The sequence below is a fragment of the Corylus avellana genome, chromosome 3 (genome assembly GCF_965113065.1).
Source record: "Corylus avellana chromosome 3, dhCorAvel1.hap1.2, whole genome shotgun sequence".
In the NCBI taxonomy this organism is placed as follows: Eukaryota; Viridiplantae; Streptophyta; class Magnoliopsida; order Fagales; family Betulaceae; genus Corylus; species Corylus avellana.
In genome coordinates, this window is record NC_142492.1 from 2,671,206 (window position 1) to 2,688,055 (window position 16,850).

Genomic DNA, 16,850 nt, shown 5'->3' on the forward strand with positions numbered 1-16,850 from the left:
TTCAAGATACTTTGTATGGAGGTGATACATTAATTTGATTAATCATTATATATCCGACAGCAATCCTAAAACATGTAAGAGGAACTGAGATGGGATCATGGGATCGATCCAACAGTGTCATTTATGCATGGTACTGTGTGAACCAACGTTTCTTTTAGCAGCCTGCAGTTTGTTTGGAGAAGACAAAAAACTGCCCACAAGAGCTGACAGAAAATTAGTCCAACAAATTTTTGGGCCTCACTCAAGCATCAGTGCACTTGTAACTTCCTTTGATACATTAGACTACTCTTCTTGATCTCCCTGCCCCCTCCAAAGTATTATCTGCTCATCCTTGAACAAAATGGGGGCACAAGGTACCAGATCCTGAATTTATAAGAGAATGAAAACCACAACCATATAAGCTTGTAGTAGAAACCCAAAACTTTCTCCAAAGAGAAACCTAATTCAAGGATAAGAAGTATTACCCTTAATTTCACACCTATTCTTTTGCAATCGCTGGTACCAACATGGGTGCAGTCTAGTCTCACCACTTCTTCTGTCTTGAAGGCTTCCCTCACTCTCTCCACAACATTTACATACACACCATTCCGAGCTGCAGCAAATATATCATCCAATAAGAATTGAGATTAATAGAATCATGCCTCCATGCATTTTACCACTCATTTTTCAATCATTATTGCGAAAAGAAAGAAGAGCAATAACTCATCTTTAGTCTTCAATCATGAAGTTCACTTACTAAGTTTCATTAGTGGGGGAGAAGTCAGTCCTCTGTTTCTCATTTCCTTCGTTTCCTCAAATGTTAACCCCTCAGCAACATTCTTCACAAGCTTTGGATATATAGGTGCATAAGGCTTCCACAGCATTAGAGGAATAACCGGCCGATTCTTTGGATCATAGTTTCGACCCCGATATAAAACAAGGATGTTAATGTGCCGGTAGATAACCTTCCCACCAGATTTGTCCTACAGAGAAACTACTATCTACATCAGCTAATGATTTCTGAAAACCAAAAAAGGGAAAATACTTCATTAGGTATATGTGTACTGAATATAGTTGAAACCTCAAGGTGGAAGCAAATGTTATCCATATCAAGGGTTGGCACACCCAAACACTTGATCCTCACAGCTTCAGCCCTTCTCCAATGGTTGTGGATGTCATCCAACATGTTGTGAGTAACTCCCCCCTTCCCTTAACACAAAATAGAACCATTAATGTGCATTCATGCATTACTATCAAATATCAAAATTAAGCAATGTGCAATGTGATTACACTTGTCCCTGCTCTACAAAAAGCATATAATGTTCTCACAAGCTTTGCCATCTTGCAATTGATGATTGATAGATAAACAAAAACCCATGTAAGTTAACTTAGGAAGATGCAATGAATTAAGGAAACATTAAAGAATCCTTTTGCAGGTAGTACATTTCCCAACTTGCAGAGATGATAAAATTTGAATAAATTCAATTTAATAACCACATTTGTTTTATTCATATTCAATCAAAATCAAAGTAGATGATCATGAACTAACTCACATTCCCAAAGAAGACCCTTGTAGCAAACGGAACCAAAAAAAAACAAAAAACTCGAACCCATTTTTGCTTAGGGAGAGAAAAGTAGTAAAGTACCCAGATTGATTTGCCGAGAACAATCACTGTGCCGGAACCGTTCCACGAGCTCCGCTATCTCCACCTCGGAAAGCGGGTCCCCGAGAACCCGGTTCCTGTCCTGCGCGATACTTTCCGGGTCCACTTCCTGATGGGCCGGGGCGGAGGTCCCCGTCCATGCCCGGTCTATCCGGCCCGGACCGAACGGAGAGAACCTCGGAGGTTCTCGGAACCCGATGGGCTCGACGGACGGGTCGGTCTCGGAGTAAGAGTATCTGAAGTCGAAGGGAATGTCCGCCTTGAGAGGCCCGGTCCGGGTCGGGTCTTTCATGGGGCTGTTCTTGGTCTTCTTGGGTTTTGGGGGTTTGGAAGTGGGAGAAAATGGAGGGTCGTAAGGGTCAGTGGGTAGAGAGTGGGTTAGGAAACGAGAAAGAGAGGGAAATGGTGTGTTTAGGCGTAGGTTTAGGGTTAAGGTTAGAGCTGTTTGAGGTTTGTGAGTTGAGGGACGCCATGAGAGGAGCTTTCTTAGCATCGAAGGTTTTTGCTTGTTGGCACAGATTGAGCTGAGGATGGTGAGATGGGTCGAGCAGGCAACTAAACTCTCTGTACATATACATCAGAAAAAAACAAAAACCAAATACGCCACAAATACCTTGCGAAATTAGGAAGTTCGTTTTCAGAATTTGGGTTAAATGGGGGATATTATTAATCAATTTCAGATCACTCGTCTCTAATTGGCTCATATAATTTGTAAACATTTTTTTATTAGAAAATTAAAACCTTAAAGAGGCTAAGGCCACGTTTTAACTTTGATGTATTTATTTGTTTATGTAGATGAATTTATTGGATTTTTTTTTTTTTTTTATTCAAAGCGGGAGAGGGAGAAAAAGGGAATGAATTTATTGGACTAATATTATGTTGATTGGATATTGCGCTAAGAAGTCGGGTTGTATTTATTAATAATAGTTATGAATAATTGGATATATTGATTGTCCTGAACTAGTTGTGAATGTGCAAAATTTATATAATTTATGCTTTTAAGATATGAAATTGTGTTAATCAAGCCTTACCAAGTATTTGGATAAATTTAAACCATTTATATTAAACAAGTCGAAACGGGTTAAAATGGATCATGTTCTGGTCAACTCAACATGATTTATTTATTAAATAGATTGTGCGAGTCATATTGTGTCAACTTTTTTATTTAAATGAGTCGTGTTCGTGTTGACCTATATAATTATAAGTCTATGGTTCAACACAACATGAACCCAACTCATGAATCCTAATTATTACCCCGAGTTTATATGGTCAAAATTTGAATAACGACAAATACCTAAGCTAATACAATATATTTCTTCTTCTTTTTTTGGATTATATATCTTTTTTGCCCATGTGTTTTGCATTTTTATCAAACTGCCCTTGGTTTTTCAAAAGTGATAGAAACGATCTTTGTTCTTGCAATATTTTCATTTTACTCCGTTCGTCCATATTTTGTTTAACAAGTTAACGGATTTATGTTCTACTTGTTTAGATCATAAGACCAATATAAATACTGTCATATGTCTATTCTTACCACATCATCATATCACTTTAAAAGAAAAAGAGTTACAAGAAAATAAAAAAACCAAGAGGGAGTCGGCTCTCCAACAAACCCAAATGAAAATATAATGCCAAAATTAAGAATATTAAATAAGAAATTGGCAAAAAATAGCCTGATCCTCTGTATCTTAGACAAACTACAGAAAAGTTGCACAATACGGTTTCTGAAGCAGACCAAGAAGCCAACTTGCTTGAAAGCAACAACCACCACCAAGAAGAAGCTGTTGAAAGAGAGACATCGTCGTTTTGCGATTAAAAGTTGTCGAAGAGGAGGAATGAACTTCGGTTACAAAAGTCTCCGCAATAAAATAAAACCATAGCGGGATAGAGAGACTATAACCTACAAAACAAAGTACCAACAACAGAAAAACAAACAACATAACAGAAACTAAAATTCAAAAACCAGTAACATTAGAGGCGAGGGGGCAGCGACAAGGCAGTACGTGAGGCTCATGCGTGGTGGCAGAAGGATGAGCGGAGACGATATCCAGTGCCTCTCCACCGTGCTGCTCGATGGCAAACTCATAAAAGTTAGTTGAGTGGAATTTGCAGTTTTCTTTTGTTATCTTGTAATTCTGTTAGGTACCAGAATAAATGATTGTGTGATCCTTCCATAAGTAGAGTTGAGTGAGAATAGGAGAGGTCATTGAGTATATTCATCAAACAATTGTCATGTAGTTTTTGTCTCCCGCACTCAGTGGAGCATATTTTATATCAATTTCACCATTGTCTTTGTGGGTTTCCATCAATAAACCAGAAACGAGTTCTACAAGAAATTCATCAAAAACAATATCCCAAATTTCAAGAATTATCAAAAGCTATGGTCAATCACAGGTAGGCTATGATATATACTTCAATTTTACTTTCACTGGTATACAAGATGCTGTTAAAACTGTATAAATGAACCGAATATAAGCATGACTTTGCTCAAACTGAAGAGGCTGCGCTCAAACTGAAGAGACTTTGCTCAACCTTTCATCTTTACAGCGCCTCTGGTCTTCAACCATGGACTCGAAAACATCCAAGAGATTATCTAGCCCCTCGGGTTCGTCCCCTAGAGCCTTCAGGGCATAGACAATGCTCTCTATAGTGGACAAACATCCAGGTTTTGGCTGCGATCTCACTTCACTAAACAAGCTCATCTTCTTCAAATCCAACTTCAAATGCGGCAAAAGCTTCAACCAGGGATTTTCATTATACATTCTCGTTGCCTTTGCCCACGTACCATCCAAGACAATCAAATTTGTCACCTTAAAACCAAGAGCATCAAGCCCATCAACACCAATCGCACAATCAGATGGAAATAGAAGTACTGATCCGGGAGGAATCCCAAGTTCGAACTCTTCATACTCTTCTTCCAACTCCATTCTCTCACTCATCTGCCGCCTTTGCAACTTTTTTACAGAAAACCCTTTTCCCAGAGCTTCACGAGCTGAAGGAGAAGCTAGAATCTTATCAAATTTTGGCTTCTGCAAATGGGATTCTGCTTCTGCCATCCAAATATGACAAAGAGAGCTAATGACACCATATTTTCCAATGGTTGCAGTAATAACCGGCGCTTCATGACTTCCTCGGACAGCTCCAACTGGATCAACATCTAACTGAGAAAGTTCACTCTCACTGGCATCATTCAATGTTGAAGCAGTAGCTGAAACCATGCGTGTATTAGGTTGTCTAACTAAGTCTCTATTTTCACGTGGGCTCTCTAAAGCAAACATACCCTTTTCAGGAATGCAATCTTCAACAGATAATCCATCTTCTGGCTCTACATCACTCACAGATAACCCTGATTTTGGTACAAAATGAACACTTTCCTCATGGTTCTGAGTACTTTGCTTGCCACTAGTGTTAACCAAGGTAGTATTTTTCTCACTTGGGCACTTCGCAAACAGCCCAAGTTCCAAAGTTCCCATATTTTCTCTCCCTGAACCGACCCCATCACTATGCTCAAAAACCAGCTTCTGGGTTTCCCCATTTTCCACAGCTTGATCAAAATCCAAACCATCTAAATCATTACCCATTTCAGTATTTGATTCCTGCAACCAAATAACAAACCGGGATTCAAAATGAACATCGGAAACCGTTGCTACAGTAAGATTCTTGAGGCCTAGCCTAGCAATCCTAGCAGAATTCAGTGGGTGCTTTGTCTCAAAACTATGCTGAAGGATGGTCACCCTCACCGAATTCTCAAGACCTGGAGTCCGGATCCGACTGCAGAGGCAGATCCGGGCGGGTTTGGAACATGACGGGCAAACGGGTCTCTTGAAATTGGCCTCAGTCGCCACCATTTTTAGGGTTTGAGAAAGCTTAGGTTTCAGGTTGTGTAAAGGGCTGTTAAGGACGGGATAAAACGGGTTCCACCCAGTGGGTAATCGGATCCGGGTATGAAAATAGACCATAAATTCAACACCTTGGTTTAGAAAAGTTTTGTTGGATTGACTAGTAGTATCATCAATCATGGATGAGAAACGCAACCCTCAGCCCTAGAATTTGGATTGGAGGTGAACCAAAACGACGACGTAGGAAGCAGTAGATACTACTAGATAATGTAGAACAAGTCAAGGAGGGGTAATTTCGGAAACAAACAAAGAATAAGCTTTTAATTGCTTGCTGACATGAACCTTAGACCACCTGGACTCCACGCGCCAGATAAAAAGTCCACATCAAAACAGAGACCCAGAGACACATTTTCTGGCTCTTGATCTGTTAAATTTTCTGGGAATCTGAGATTTTTCCCGAGAAACTCAGTTGCAGAAAATGCACGACTTCTGCTTCACGATCCCGTACGGGCTGGTTCTGGCTGGAGGAGGAGTTTTTGGGTATATAAAGAAGGGGAGCACGGCTTCGTTGGCTGGGGGTGTGGGCATCGGATTGGTGCTCCTTCTTGCGGGATATCTCAGCCTCGATGCTTTCAAGAAGAGGAAGAACTCTTATCTGGCTTTGATTCTTGAGACCGGTATGGTTTGTTCACTTTCTTTGGTTTTTGAAGTAGTTCTTGTAAGTGCTATGATTTTGTTTTGGGATTGGAACAAAGTTAGTTTATGAAGTTATATATATATATATATAAAAAAAAAAGAAGAGAAACTTTGATCTGGGTTTATTCTTTGATGTTTGAATTTTAGCAACTGTCGTTTTTGCAGTTGGTAACATTGAGTTTACTGATACGCAATTCTTGCTTATCTTCGTATCTGATCTTTATTGTAGCTCTTTGCTTCTGTATAGCTAGGAGATTTGGTTTAGAAATGAGAAAATAGTGAAATTTTGTGGCGAACGTGACAAAAATAAAAATTTAACTTCTTATTATGCCTAATGTGGCAATATTTAAGCAAATTAAGTCATATCCCCAAAAATATATTCTTTATAGAAGGAAATGAAAAGACATCCATAGTCTATGTATTGGTTAAATCGGTGACGGTGGGGGTATTTTCACCCACCGAACTAAATTTCGACTATTTCAATTAAGTGGGTTAAATGTTGGTTGGTTAAGTTGGTTAAGTCGGTTAGTCATGGGCTTTTTATAATGGGCCAACTGCCAAGCCTATTTTTATGGGCCAAAATGGATTTTTTTGGCCCAAATGAATGTTTTTTGGGCTAAGCAAGTGTTTATTGGCAATGTTTTTGGGCTAAACAAGTGATGCAAAAAATTATTGAGGGCCAAAGTCAGTTAAGTCGTTTCGAATAGTTGGTTCGGTTTGGTTAACCATTCTACCGCCTATTGAACCGAACCAATGTCGAAATACAATGTCGAAATAGTTTTTTTATTCAGACTAGCGGCCCCCGGAAGTCGGTAGATGGTCGGTTGCAGTCAGTAGGCGACAATTGGATATTTTGTCCACCCCTATCAATAGACTATAAATGAAGCACGAGTGTTTCTTTTTTATTAAGAAAAAAAGGTAATAAATAGGCATGTGTGATTATCGTTTTCTGATAATCTATTTACTTCAAGTGTTGCATAGGAGGAAGATCTGTATAATGGAGAAAAGCTGGATTTTATCAGCTGATCTTTTGTTTACAGTTGGGGCTTCTTCCGCTCTTTTCATTCATTTGTAGTGCATTGAGATGGAAGGCTCTCTCATTTGGACAGAATCTAGTTGGCCACTGGTAAATGATAGATTATATAGCAGTTGATTTAGGCTTTCTCCAGTTTCCATGCACACTCTTGGGTGGGCAGTTGGGCCAAATTTCTTTCTTTTCCTTTTCTTTGTTTCCCCTTGAATTTTATTTGAAAGGATATTATTACAAGACAAACCCGAAAGAAAAACACACTTCCAGTCTTTTTTTCTTTTTTTCCCTTTCTCATGTGCTTGCTGTTAATCAATAGAAGTTATGACCTGATACACGTGCCCTCTCAAAACAGTTTGTGCAGCTACACTCACATGGGTCATGGGACAGCGCTATATGCAAACCTCTAAGATTATGCCAGCTGCTGTTATCGCTGGTATCAGGTACATGTAGGATTATTCTGCTTTTAAATTCTTGTGTTCTCCTTATGTTGAACATATTGCTACTGCTACAAACCTCATATACAATCTATGTTAAAAGTGTAATGCTCTAGCTGGGTCATATCCAAATACATGCATTACTATTTCTAGCATTTGGTTTGCTTTTTTTGTTGAGTATGAATTGTACATATTTAGTGGCAGCTATACATTGTTTCTTTATTAATTAGTCCCATTTTGCATGTCCATAAATTAGTTTGGGGGGGGGGGGCGGAAGCTAAAGTAGTAAGCTTTAGCAGTAGATCTTAAAAATTTCTAGCCAACCAATCAGCACAATGTTCCTTCTCGATGAATGTGAGAAATTCTGCATGTCTAGTCCTTACCAAGTACTTCCCTGCAAGCTTGAGTAATTGCTCTGTTTGGATCTGATTGGGAAGGGGTTAGCCATTTTACTAACTGCGTATTTTGATCTGACTCTAATACAATTCTTCTATCCACCTTCCCAAGCAATCTTATATAGCCCTTGATAAATGCCCCACGATTCACAGCCACAAGAACTGTACAGATATCAATCCAAGAAGTGAAGCCCATAATTCAATGTCCTCCATTATTTGGTGAGACAACTGGCCCCTGCCACTCTAGGATTGTCTTTAGAACTTCCATCAGTATCAAATTTGACCCAACCATGCTCAGAGGTTGACTTAGGCTAAAGTTGTTGTCAAAGACACATTTGTTACGCCAACAACAGGTGTACCACAATGTTGTTGAAACATCAATGACCAGGGTGGGAGACCATGAGGGCTGTGGCGGTGGTTTTCCCCCAAAGTTTCACAGTGAGAGATTTCTTCCATGGTTTGCTAATACCAGCCTCTTATTCTCGACTTGGTTTAAATGTGAGGCCATGGACCCACATCTTAATCTTCACAATTGATGGAATCCCAGTCTTCAACCAATACATCATCCTCACTCATAAACTCCGGTTTTTCTGAGCCCAGCAATTTAGCTTTGTTTACGATTCTTATCAGTAACCATGAGTTTCACCATTACATAATCTTTTGTTGGTTGCTTAGACCCATTATGGTCACCCATGGCCTGCATTGCGAGGCTCTCCCTGATATGTGTTCCATATATGTTGGTGTAATGGAGGTCCTTGCAAGAGTGCAAGGAAACGGCGCAGGATATCAGAACTCTTTGAAACAGTTAATTTATGCCGAGGGAGAACTTTTAGCCCCAACAAATTAATTGTACGTGAATGCAGCCCTTCTAACTTGTGCTTCTTTTTAGGAACTTTTGCCTACATCTACATCCTATACCTTTTATTCTGATATGATAATAATGCATATCTTTTGATCATTACATTGTTGTGTGTTTTAAGTGTTGCGAAACCTAATTATGCAATCTTATAGATGGCTAAAATTTGGATTTTACTGGAGTTCCTGATAGCTTATCTGGATTTTTCCTTGTGAATACAACACATATTTGAATCCTCCGGAGCTAATTTCATTTGGGTTTTTTGCAGTGCCCTCATGACTGGGTTCTATGCATACAAAATTGTTACTGGTGGCAACCATATCCCAGCCAAGGCTGACTGAGAGGGCTGGAGATTTCTTTCTAATACCATCAGAACTGGACTGGGATCATACATACCCAAATGCTTCTATTGCATGTTCATAGATTTTTATCTATATTGTATTGCTAACTACTATACTAACTGGTTGTTTATAAAACAGAAGATGATTTCGTGTTTGACATGGAAGGAAGCTTTTTATTGTTCCTTTTTTCCTTCGTTCTCCTATATTTCGAATGCCCCTTTTTTTCTCTCTGAACCAAAAGTTTCCTGATTTTCCAAGGCGTTTCTTGGTTTGATTTACACACCAATAGTTCCCTATTTTTAATAGAATCAATCAGTAAATTAAGGTCTATAGATAAGTTCCAAGACAGGCAACAAATTTACAAGAAAGTATGCTATGAAAATAGATGTAATTGCCCTGTCTATTTTCTTGCTTGTTTGCAAACTAAACATGAGATATCGGTAAACGATATCCCAAAAGCTTACATGCTATATATTTTAAATATGCTGTGGGAATCTTTGATTAAGTTTAATTCTGTGGAGAATACGGACAATAGGGTTCCTTCTTTTTGTCTTCCCCCATCTTTCCTAGTTAATGCACAATTCTGAAAGGTATGGTTCATTTTCCATGGAAATGTCTGCATCAAATGAAGTCATTCTTCCATTTTACTAAATCATACCAAGAAGCTATTGCTGAATGGTTCCACTCGGCGAGCAGAGTGTTTTGACTTGTGGTTATAAAACCAATCATATTTAGGGACGGTTTGAGATTGTATTTGATGGACATAAAAGTATTTTTAACATTCAAAAAGTCTGTTTGAAGAAAAAAGTACTCGTTTGATAAAAAAATAAAAATCACTTTTAATAGTTTAAAAAGCCTAAAAATAATTAAAACGCACTTTTGGGCATTTTTAGGCTTAAAAAATGCTTCTTTTTTTTTTTTTTACCAAACGTATCATTTTTTTTTCTTCAAACGGACTTTTTAAGTTTTAAAAGTACTTTTAGACTCCACAAACGCAATCTCAAACATGCCCTTGCAAGAAGCTATAATCTCAAGCCTTTACAAAACTAACAAAAGAAAGAAAAAGACAACTATGTTGGGTTAGGTTTCAAAAACTCATTTAGCATTACTCTTTCTCAAAATAAGCATTATTTAGTATTTATTTCTTCGAGTACACACAACACTTTCCAAAAAGTCCACCAAACATTTTTTTTTTAACTGGATCCCATAAAAAAAACATTTTCTCAAATATAGATCCCCTCCAAAAACATTTCTAGACTTCATCACAAAAAAAAGAAAAAAAAAAGAAAATTCAAAACCATTAATAAACAGAGTTAAGGTCTTAATCAGTCGCACATTTGCCAATACAAGATCCATTCGCAGAGAGTATTCGTTTTAAATTTGGTTCATGATCGCCCTGAGAAAGGGAAATAAAAAACAAAACTTGTCGTCATGCTTTTGGCATCTAAGATCATCAGACCAACCAGCCGACAAATGTGTTGGACAAAACAATGAAGAAGACTTTTTCATCTCATCTGTTGATCCACCATTAGCTCCTCTCCTTGTATTTGTAACAAGGACACTTTTTCCTGTTGTTAATAAACATTAAGACGTCATCCTCCAAACAATCAGGTAAGCATCAAGCTGAAGTTGAAGAGAAGGATAACGATAAAGTTGAACAACAATCTGCAAAATCCAAGGAGCAAGATAACAATAACCAACCACCAGTTCAAAGAAGAGGTAAAGAAGTTGATGTGATAAGATGAATTGTAATCAACTTTGTAAGAGCATTATAATACAAACAATTTCCCACAACAAAGAGTGTGGAACATTTCAGACGTTATAGTTCTTAAATCTATTATTAAATGAGTGATCACTAAAATAAATAAAGAGTCTGTTCGCATGTCTTTCCAAAGAAGAGGTTAGGCGGGTTTGGGGTTTTTTTAAGAATTCTTCCTGACACAGAAATGGAACATTTGGCCTAGAGGGCAAAGACAACCTAAAAGCTGACAAAAGAACAAGAAACCAAAAACAAAAGAAATCCAGTTCCTTCTCTGAACTTATTTTAAAGGCCTTTCACTCTCTTAAACGCATGTCTTGCATCATCAACTCCCTTTATCTCTTAAACCAATCCATTAAACCTCCCCACACCCACTTTCACTTCAATACACCAAAGCCACAGAAGAAAAATGAATATTTTCCTGGCTATCTTTCTCTTCCTCATACCCATCTTCCTTCTCCTTACAAGGGGAAGAAGATCATCAAAAAGGGTGCCTCCTGGGTCACTTGGAATACCCTTTTTAGGCCAAAGCCTTGCCCTTCTTAGGGCCATGCGTGCCAACACAGCAGAAAAATGGCTTGAAGAAAGAATCAGAAAGTATGGTCCAATATCAAAGCTAAGCCTCTTTGGTAAACCAACAGTGTTCGTTTATGGACAGGCTGCAAACAAGTTTGTATTCTCCAGTGATAGCAGCACAATTGGCAATCAGCAAACTCAGTCAATTCGAATGATTTTGGGTGAGCGCAACATATTGGAGTTGAGTGGCGAAGATCACAAGCGTGTTAGAAGTGCACTTGTATCATTCTTAAAGCCTGAATCATTAAAGCAGTATGTGGGGAAAATGGATGGAGAAGTCAGGCAGCACCTTGAGATGCATTGGCAAGGCAAACAAGAAGTTGAGGTATGTTGATGTTACACAAAAAAGTACTCAAACTGTACCTTTTGAAACCGTTAAACCAAATGGACACTATATTTGTAAGACTTTAATAGAAAATTCTAACTTAAAAAGTTAGAGGTTTCACAAACCTTACGTTTAGGGGTTAGTTGTTTAAATTGAAAATTCACATTAAGATATAAGGGTGACATTTGTATTACTGATAGGTGTTGCCCCTCATGAAGACCCTCACATTCAACATAATTTGCTCTCTTCTATTCGGAGTTGAGCGAGGAGCTCGAAGAGATAAATTTGTGGCTTGCTTCAAAGAGATGATGCCAGGGATGTGGTCAGTACCAGTTAACTTGCCCTTCACACGCTACAACCGCAGCCTTAGAGCAAGTGCAACGGTTCAAAACATGATTAAGGACTTGATACGTGAGAAGAGAGTGGAAGTTGAGCAGAAGGGTGCTTCTCCTCACCAAGACCTCATCACTTGTTTGCTTAGCATCCGCAAGGAGGACAATGAAGAAGCAGTAACAGAGAATGAGATTGTGCACAATGTCATGCTTGTCATGGTTGCAGGACACGATACTTCATCTGTTCTGATGACTTTCATAGTGAGGCTTCTAGCAAATGAACCTACTGTATATACATCTGTTTTTCAAGGTATACATAAAACTCTCTCTTTATCTCTCAATGCAAGATCAAGTTACTTGGAAAAAAGTACATAGTAGACCATAGTTTTAAACCATGCTGTAAACACGTCCTGAGGGATTTGACTTGCCTCCAATTATTTAATCAGTGGAGATCTCCTGTTGTTCAAATAAAAAATGATGATTGCAAGATTTGGGGAAAACTTAGCAACAATATTAAAGGCTAAGATTCGTCTTGCACTGTGTATTTGAACAAAAAAAAATCTCAAGTGATTAAATAACTTGAGGCAGGCCAAATGTATCCCTGAGAGAACAATGAATTAGGCAAAGCAAATCAGAGAAAATAGATTGAGAGAACTCATAAATGATTAAGTTCTGTTAAACTTTGCTCAATTATGAATGATGAGTGGGATGCTCATGATTTTGCAGAACAGGAAGAGATAGCAAAGACCAAGCCCTCGGGAGAGTTTCTAACCTGGGAAGACCTAGCTAAGATGAAGTACACTTGGAAAGTAGCAATGGAAACACTCAGGATGTTTCCTCCTGTCTTTGGTGGCTTCAGGAGGGCCCTGAAAGATATTGAATATGGTGGATACCTAATTCCTAAAGGGTGGCAAGTAAGTAAAAGCTTTGTTTCCTCTTTGTTCTCCAACTATTCTTACTCTTTGAAACAATTATAAAACTGAAACCCCTTTATTTTTACATTTAGATATTCTGGGCTATACCAATGACCCATATGGACAGTGGCATATTCCCAGAACCATCAAAGTTTGACCCAAGTAGATTTGAGAACCAAGCATCGGTTCCACCATACTCGTTCGTCGCATTTGGAGGAGGTCCTCGAATATGTCCAGGATATGAGTTTGCAAGAATAGAAACCCTTGTTACAATTCATTATCATGTAACTCGGTTCACATGGAAGCTATGTGCAGACAATTCTTTCAGCAGGGATCCCATGCCAGTACCAACTCAAGGTCTACCAATCAAACTTGTGCCAAGAAAACTAAGTTAGCTCCGTAAGATGTTTTCTACTGTAACTGGTATCATGCTTATCTTACATAGCATTTCTGTCATGAGTCGTAATTACATAATCATATATTTATTATATATAATAGCAGAAGCCTTCAAGAGTATAGTTTAGAATTGCGACAAGTGGCAATTTCAAATATACTTACCATGAGCACCCCAAGGTCTTAACCCTACAACGAAAAAAGATGGGAAAAACACTTGCACATTAACTCCATATCATAGTTACATAGGAAAGTAGCTAGCCTTCATAGTCTCAGACCCAACTCAAATTCAAGATATGCAACTTAACTTCATTTATGGGGAACTGTAAATTCATCTGATTAGTAACAATGGGGGACTTCAGAGCTTGATGAAAAAAAGAGAGATAATCATTTGCTTTCTTTTAGAGCAATATTGTTTGATGAAACTTGAAAATAAGAAAATCAAGGGGGAAAATGTATAATCAATCAATGGGGATAGTGCTTCTGCAAATTGAACTAAGATGCAGAACAATAAACTTAAGTGGATCAAAGAAGCATGGCTAAAACATGATTTTTTTTTAAAGAGAGAAGTGGTGCCACTACTAAGGATTATATCTCCCAGAAAAGCACTCTAGAATTGAAGATTGAAATGACCTACAAGAGGGCAAATATCCAAAACATGAGATTGCATGTCATGGAAATGATGGTAAATATAAGGCCTTTTATTGAAAACTAAATTATAAATTTAAGGGATGCTTTGGCTCGTCCTCCTAAAATTTAATAAACTATATGCTTTGGCTCATCATTCTATTTATCATGACATATAAAGAATTATAAGATTTTTCATATGATCTGATTTTATTTTTTATTTTTTTTTAAAAAAAAGGCCTTAGAACCAGTTAAAATGGCCAACTTAATATGAAAGCAAGGTTGCAAATAATCCCTAGAAGAGGAACTACTTTGTTTGAATACAGCACTCCATAGCATAATCATTAAACAAACGAGCAGCATCAAAACCCATCCACTAAAATATGATCTTGATTCTCAATTTGGTCTACAACACATGGTGTAATAGTCCTGGATATTTGAAAAATATTTATAAATTGTTAATAATTTTAGCATTTCAAGAGGCCAGACCCTCCTTTTGGCACTTCATGCATTGACCCAAGTTCCAACGGCTACCCCACGATCATCCACACCAGAAGGTAAGATGGAAGACCAAAGGATGTTTAATTAAATTAAGGACACTTACACGTGATAGCGTTAACAAGGACAAGTAATTAATAAGACAACTAACTGACTAAGCACCTACTAAACAAATATTAATAAAATACAATAATTATTATTAGGCTCATAACAATCATTAATCAATGAATTTCACTTATTTCAATGAAGAAGACTATTTCATCCGATCAAAGTTAACATAGAGAACAAGAAACAAAAGAAAAAAGAAGTCCAGTTCCTACTCTGAACTTATTTCAATGGCCTATCACTCTCTTAAACCAACTCTCTATCTCTCTCTCACTCTGAAACCAATCTATTAAACCCCCCTTGATCTGCATTTGGGGAAAACTTAGTGACAATGATAAAAGCTAAGATTCGTTCTACAATCTTGACTGTTTATTTGAACAACAGGAAATCTCAAGTGATAAATAACTTGAGGCAAGCCAAATGTCTAGCTTCTTTAGAGAACAATGAATTAGGCAAAGAAAATAAAAAAGAATGGATTGAGAGAACTTATAAAATGGTTAAGTTCTGTTAAACCTTGCTCAAATAGGACTTATGAGAGGGATGTTCATGATTTTGTAGATCATGAAGAGATAGCAAAGACCAAGCCCTCAGGAGAGTTTAACCTGGGAAGACCTATCCAAAATGAAGTACACCTGGAGAGTAGCAATGGAAACACTGAGGATGTTTCCTCCTGTCTTTGGTGGCTTTAGGAAGGCCCTAAAAGATATTGAATATGGTGGATACCTAATTCCTAAAGGATGGCAAGTAAGTAAAAGCTCTGTTTCCTCTTTGTTGTCCCACTACATATTACTCTTTGAAACAATTATAAAACTGGAACCCCTCTATTTTGACATTCAGATATTCTGGGCTATGCCAATGACTCATATGGACAGTAACATATTCCCAGAACCATCAAAGTTTGACCCAAGTAGATTTGAGAACCAAGCATCGGTTCCACCGTTCGTTGCATTTGGAGGAGGTACTCGAATATGTCCAGGATATGAGTTTGCAAGAATTGAAACCCTTGTCACAATTCATTATCTTGTAACTCGGTTCACATGGAAGCTATGTGCAGACAATTCTTTCAGCAGGGATCCCCTGCCAGTACCAACTCAAGGTCTACCAATCAAACTTGTGCCAAGAAAACTATGTTAGCTCTGTAAGATCTTTTCTACTGTAACTGGTATCATGCTTATCTTACATAGCATTTCTGTCATGAGTCGTAATTACATAATCATATATTTATTATATATGATAGCAGAAGCCTTCAAGAGCATCCCCAAGGGAGATGGATGGATGGTTCCTGTCTATGGTGTCTATTCAACTGAATTCCATATTATGATAACCACACGGTTTGCCATCCATGCTCTTTGCATACTCCCCATGAAGCAGTCTCATTAAATTTCACTCTCATATGGGCGCTAATGAAGCAACTGACTGGAACGGCACCCTTAAAGCAATCAAATCAAAGAAATAAAAATTGAATATCTGCGGGATGGATAAATCCTTCAACCGATCACCACTGAATGTTCAACGGGCCTTCATTTATTTTTTAAATAACAGAAAGGAAAGATGGTAAATATGAAGAAGAAAACGATATTTTACTTCAATAGTTCTTCCTTCTTTTTTTTTTTGAATAAAATAGTTCTTCCTTTTTAATGCAAGACTTGAGAATAAAATACTACATGCATCTTCAAAGTTCAAACAAGAATCAAATTCCATGACCTGCTCTGATACCACAATAATAATAAAATTTTGGATGCCTTTTCATTAAGAATAAGTTACAAGAGAGTAAATCTAAAAGCTCAACTCTTATAGAATTTATGTACAACTGGGCCTATGTGGAGTGCCCATAAACCATTGAATTTATGAACTTTTTTTAATAAATGTTGATTAATGGTTTATAGGCACTCCACGTCAGCACAATTGTAGATAAATTGTCTAATAATTGAGTTTATAGCATTGCTCTACACATGATGCACTGATAACTGCAACTGAGTGTCCCATTTCACATGGAATGACCCAACTGCTACCCCACAACCATCCACACCAGAAGGTAAGATGGAAGACACTTACACGTGATAACATTAATAAGGACAAGTAAATAA

The 16,850-nt window shown here is 37.8% G+C and overlaps 4 protein-coding genes across 4 annotated transcripts; 2 read left to right on the forward strand and 2 right to left on the reverse strand.

Moving 5' to 3' along the window:
- Positions 1-75: 75 nt before the first annotated feature.
- Positions 76-2,215, reverse strand: LOC132173699 (RNA-binding CRS1 / YhbY (CRM) domain-containing protein). Its single transcript, XM_059585272.2, has 5 exons — positions 1,626-2,215; positions 1,061-1,188; positions 737-962; positions 465-592; positions 76-363 (listed from the first exon to the last, which is right to left on the reverse strand). The coding sequence occupies exons 1-5, from the start codon at positions 2,134-2,136 to the stop codon at positions 283-285; spliced, it is 1,074 nt and encodes a 357-aa protein (XP_059441255.2). The 5' UTR covers positions 2,137-2,215; the 3' UTR covers positions 76-282.
- Positions 2,216-3,326: 1,111 nt separating this feature from the next.
- On the reverse strand, positions 3,327-5,760 carry LOC132175797 (DTW domain-containing protein). The gene has a single exon (XM_059587850.2). It carries the CDS (start codon positions 5,660-5,662, stop codon positions 4,151-4,153), a length of 1,512 nt encoding a protein of 503 aa, XP_059443833.2. The 5' UTR covers positions 5,663-5,760; the 3' UTR covers positions 3,327-4,150.
- Positions 5,761-5,848: 88 nt separating this feature from the next.
- LOC132175798 (protein FATTY ACID EXPORT 5) lies at positions 5,849-9,419 on the forward strand. Its single transcript, XM_059587851.2, has 3 exons — positions 5,849-6,159; positions 7,561-7,648; positions 9,162-9,419. Exons 1-3 carry the CDS (start codon positions 5,961-5,963, stop codon positions 9,232-9,234), a joined length of 360 nt encoding a protein of 119 aa, XP_059443834.1. The 5' UTR covers positions 5,849-5,960; the 3' UTR covers positions 9,235-9,419.
- A 1,881-nt stretch (positions 9,420-11,300) lies between these two features.
- LOC132176070 (cytochrome P450 716B1) lies at positions 11,301-13,596 on the forward strand. Its single transcript, XM_059588189.2, has 4 exons — positions 11,301-11,894; positions 12,095-12,536; positions 12,953-13,140; positions 13,233-13,596. Exons 1-4 carry the CDS (start codon positions 11,403-11,405, stop codon positions 13,533-13,535), a joined length of 1,425 nt encoding a protein of 474 aa, XP_059444172.2. The 5' UTR covers positions 11,301-11,402; the 3' UTR covers positions 13,536-13,596.
- Positions 13,597-16,850: the final 3,254 nt, after the last annotated feature.

Excerpts from the sequence above, each read along its gene's own strand:
- LOC132176070 (XM_059588189.2), top strand. The coding sequence starts at position 11,403 with ATGAATATTTTCCTGGCTATCTTTCTCTTCCTCATACCCATCTTCCTT. Across the intron at positions 11,895-12,094 it reads AAGGCAAACAAGAAGTTGAG|GTGTTGCCCCTCATGAAGAC; the intron begins GTATGTTGATGT and ends TATTACTGATAG. Across the intron at positions 13,141-13,232 it reads TAATTCCTAAAGGGTGGCAA|ATATTCTGGGCTATACCAAT; the intron begins GTAAGTAAAAGC and ends TTTTACATTTAG.
- LOC132175798 (XM_059587851.2), top strand. The coding sequence starts at position 5,961 with ATGCACGACTTCTGCTTCACGATCCCGTACGGGCTGGTTCTGGCTGGA. Across the intron at positions 6,160-7,560 it reads GGCTTTGATTCTTGAGACCG|TTTGTGCAGCTACACTCACA; the intron begins GTATGGTTTGTT and ends CTCTCAAAACAG. Across the intron at positions 7,649-9,161 it reads GCTGTTATCGCTGGTATCAG|TGCCCTCATGACTGGGTTCT; the intron begins GTACATGTAGGA and ends GGTTTTTTGCAG.
- LOC132175797 (XM_059587850.2), bottom strand. The coding sequence starts at position 5,662 with ATGATTGATGATACTACTAGTCAATCCAACAAAACTTTTCTAAACCAA.
- LOC132173699 (XM_059585272.2), bottom strand. The coding sequence starts at position 2,136 with ATGCTAAGAAAGCTCCTCTCATGGCGTCCCTCAACTCACAAACCTCAA. Across the intron at positions 1,189-1,625 it reads TTCTCGGCAAATCAATCTGG|GGAAGGGGGGAGTTACTCAC; the intron begins GTACTTTACTAC and ends TTTTGTGTTAAG. Across the intron at positions 963-1,060 it reads ACATTTGCTTCCACCTTGAG|GACAAATCTGGTGGGAAGGT; the intron begins GTTTCAACTATA and ends GTTTCTCTGTAG.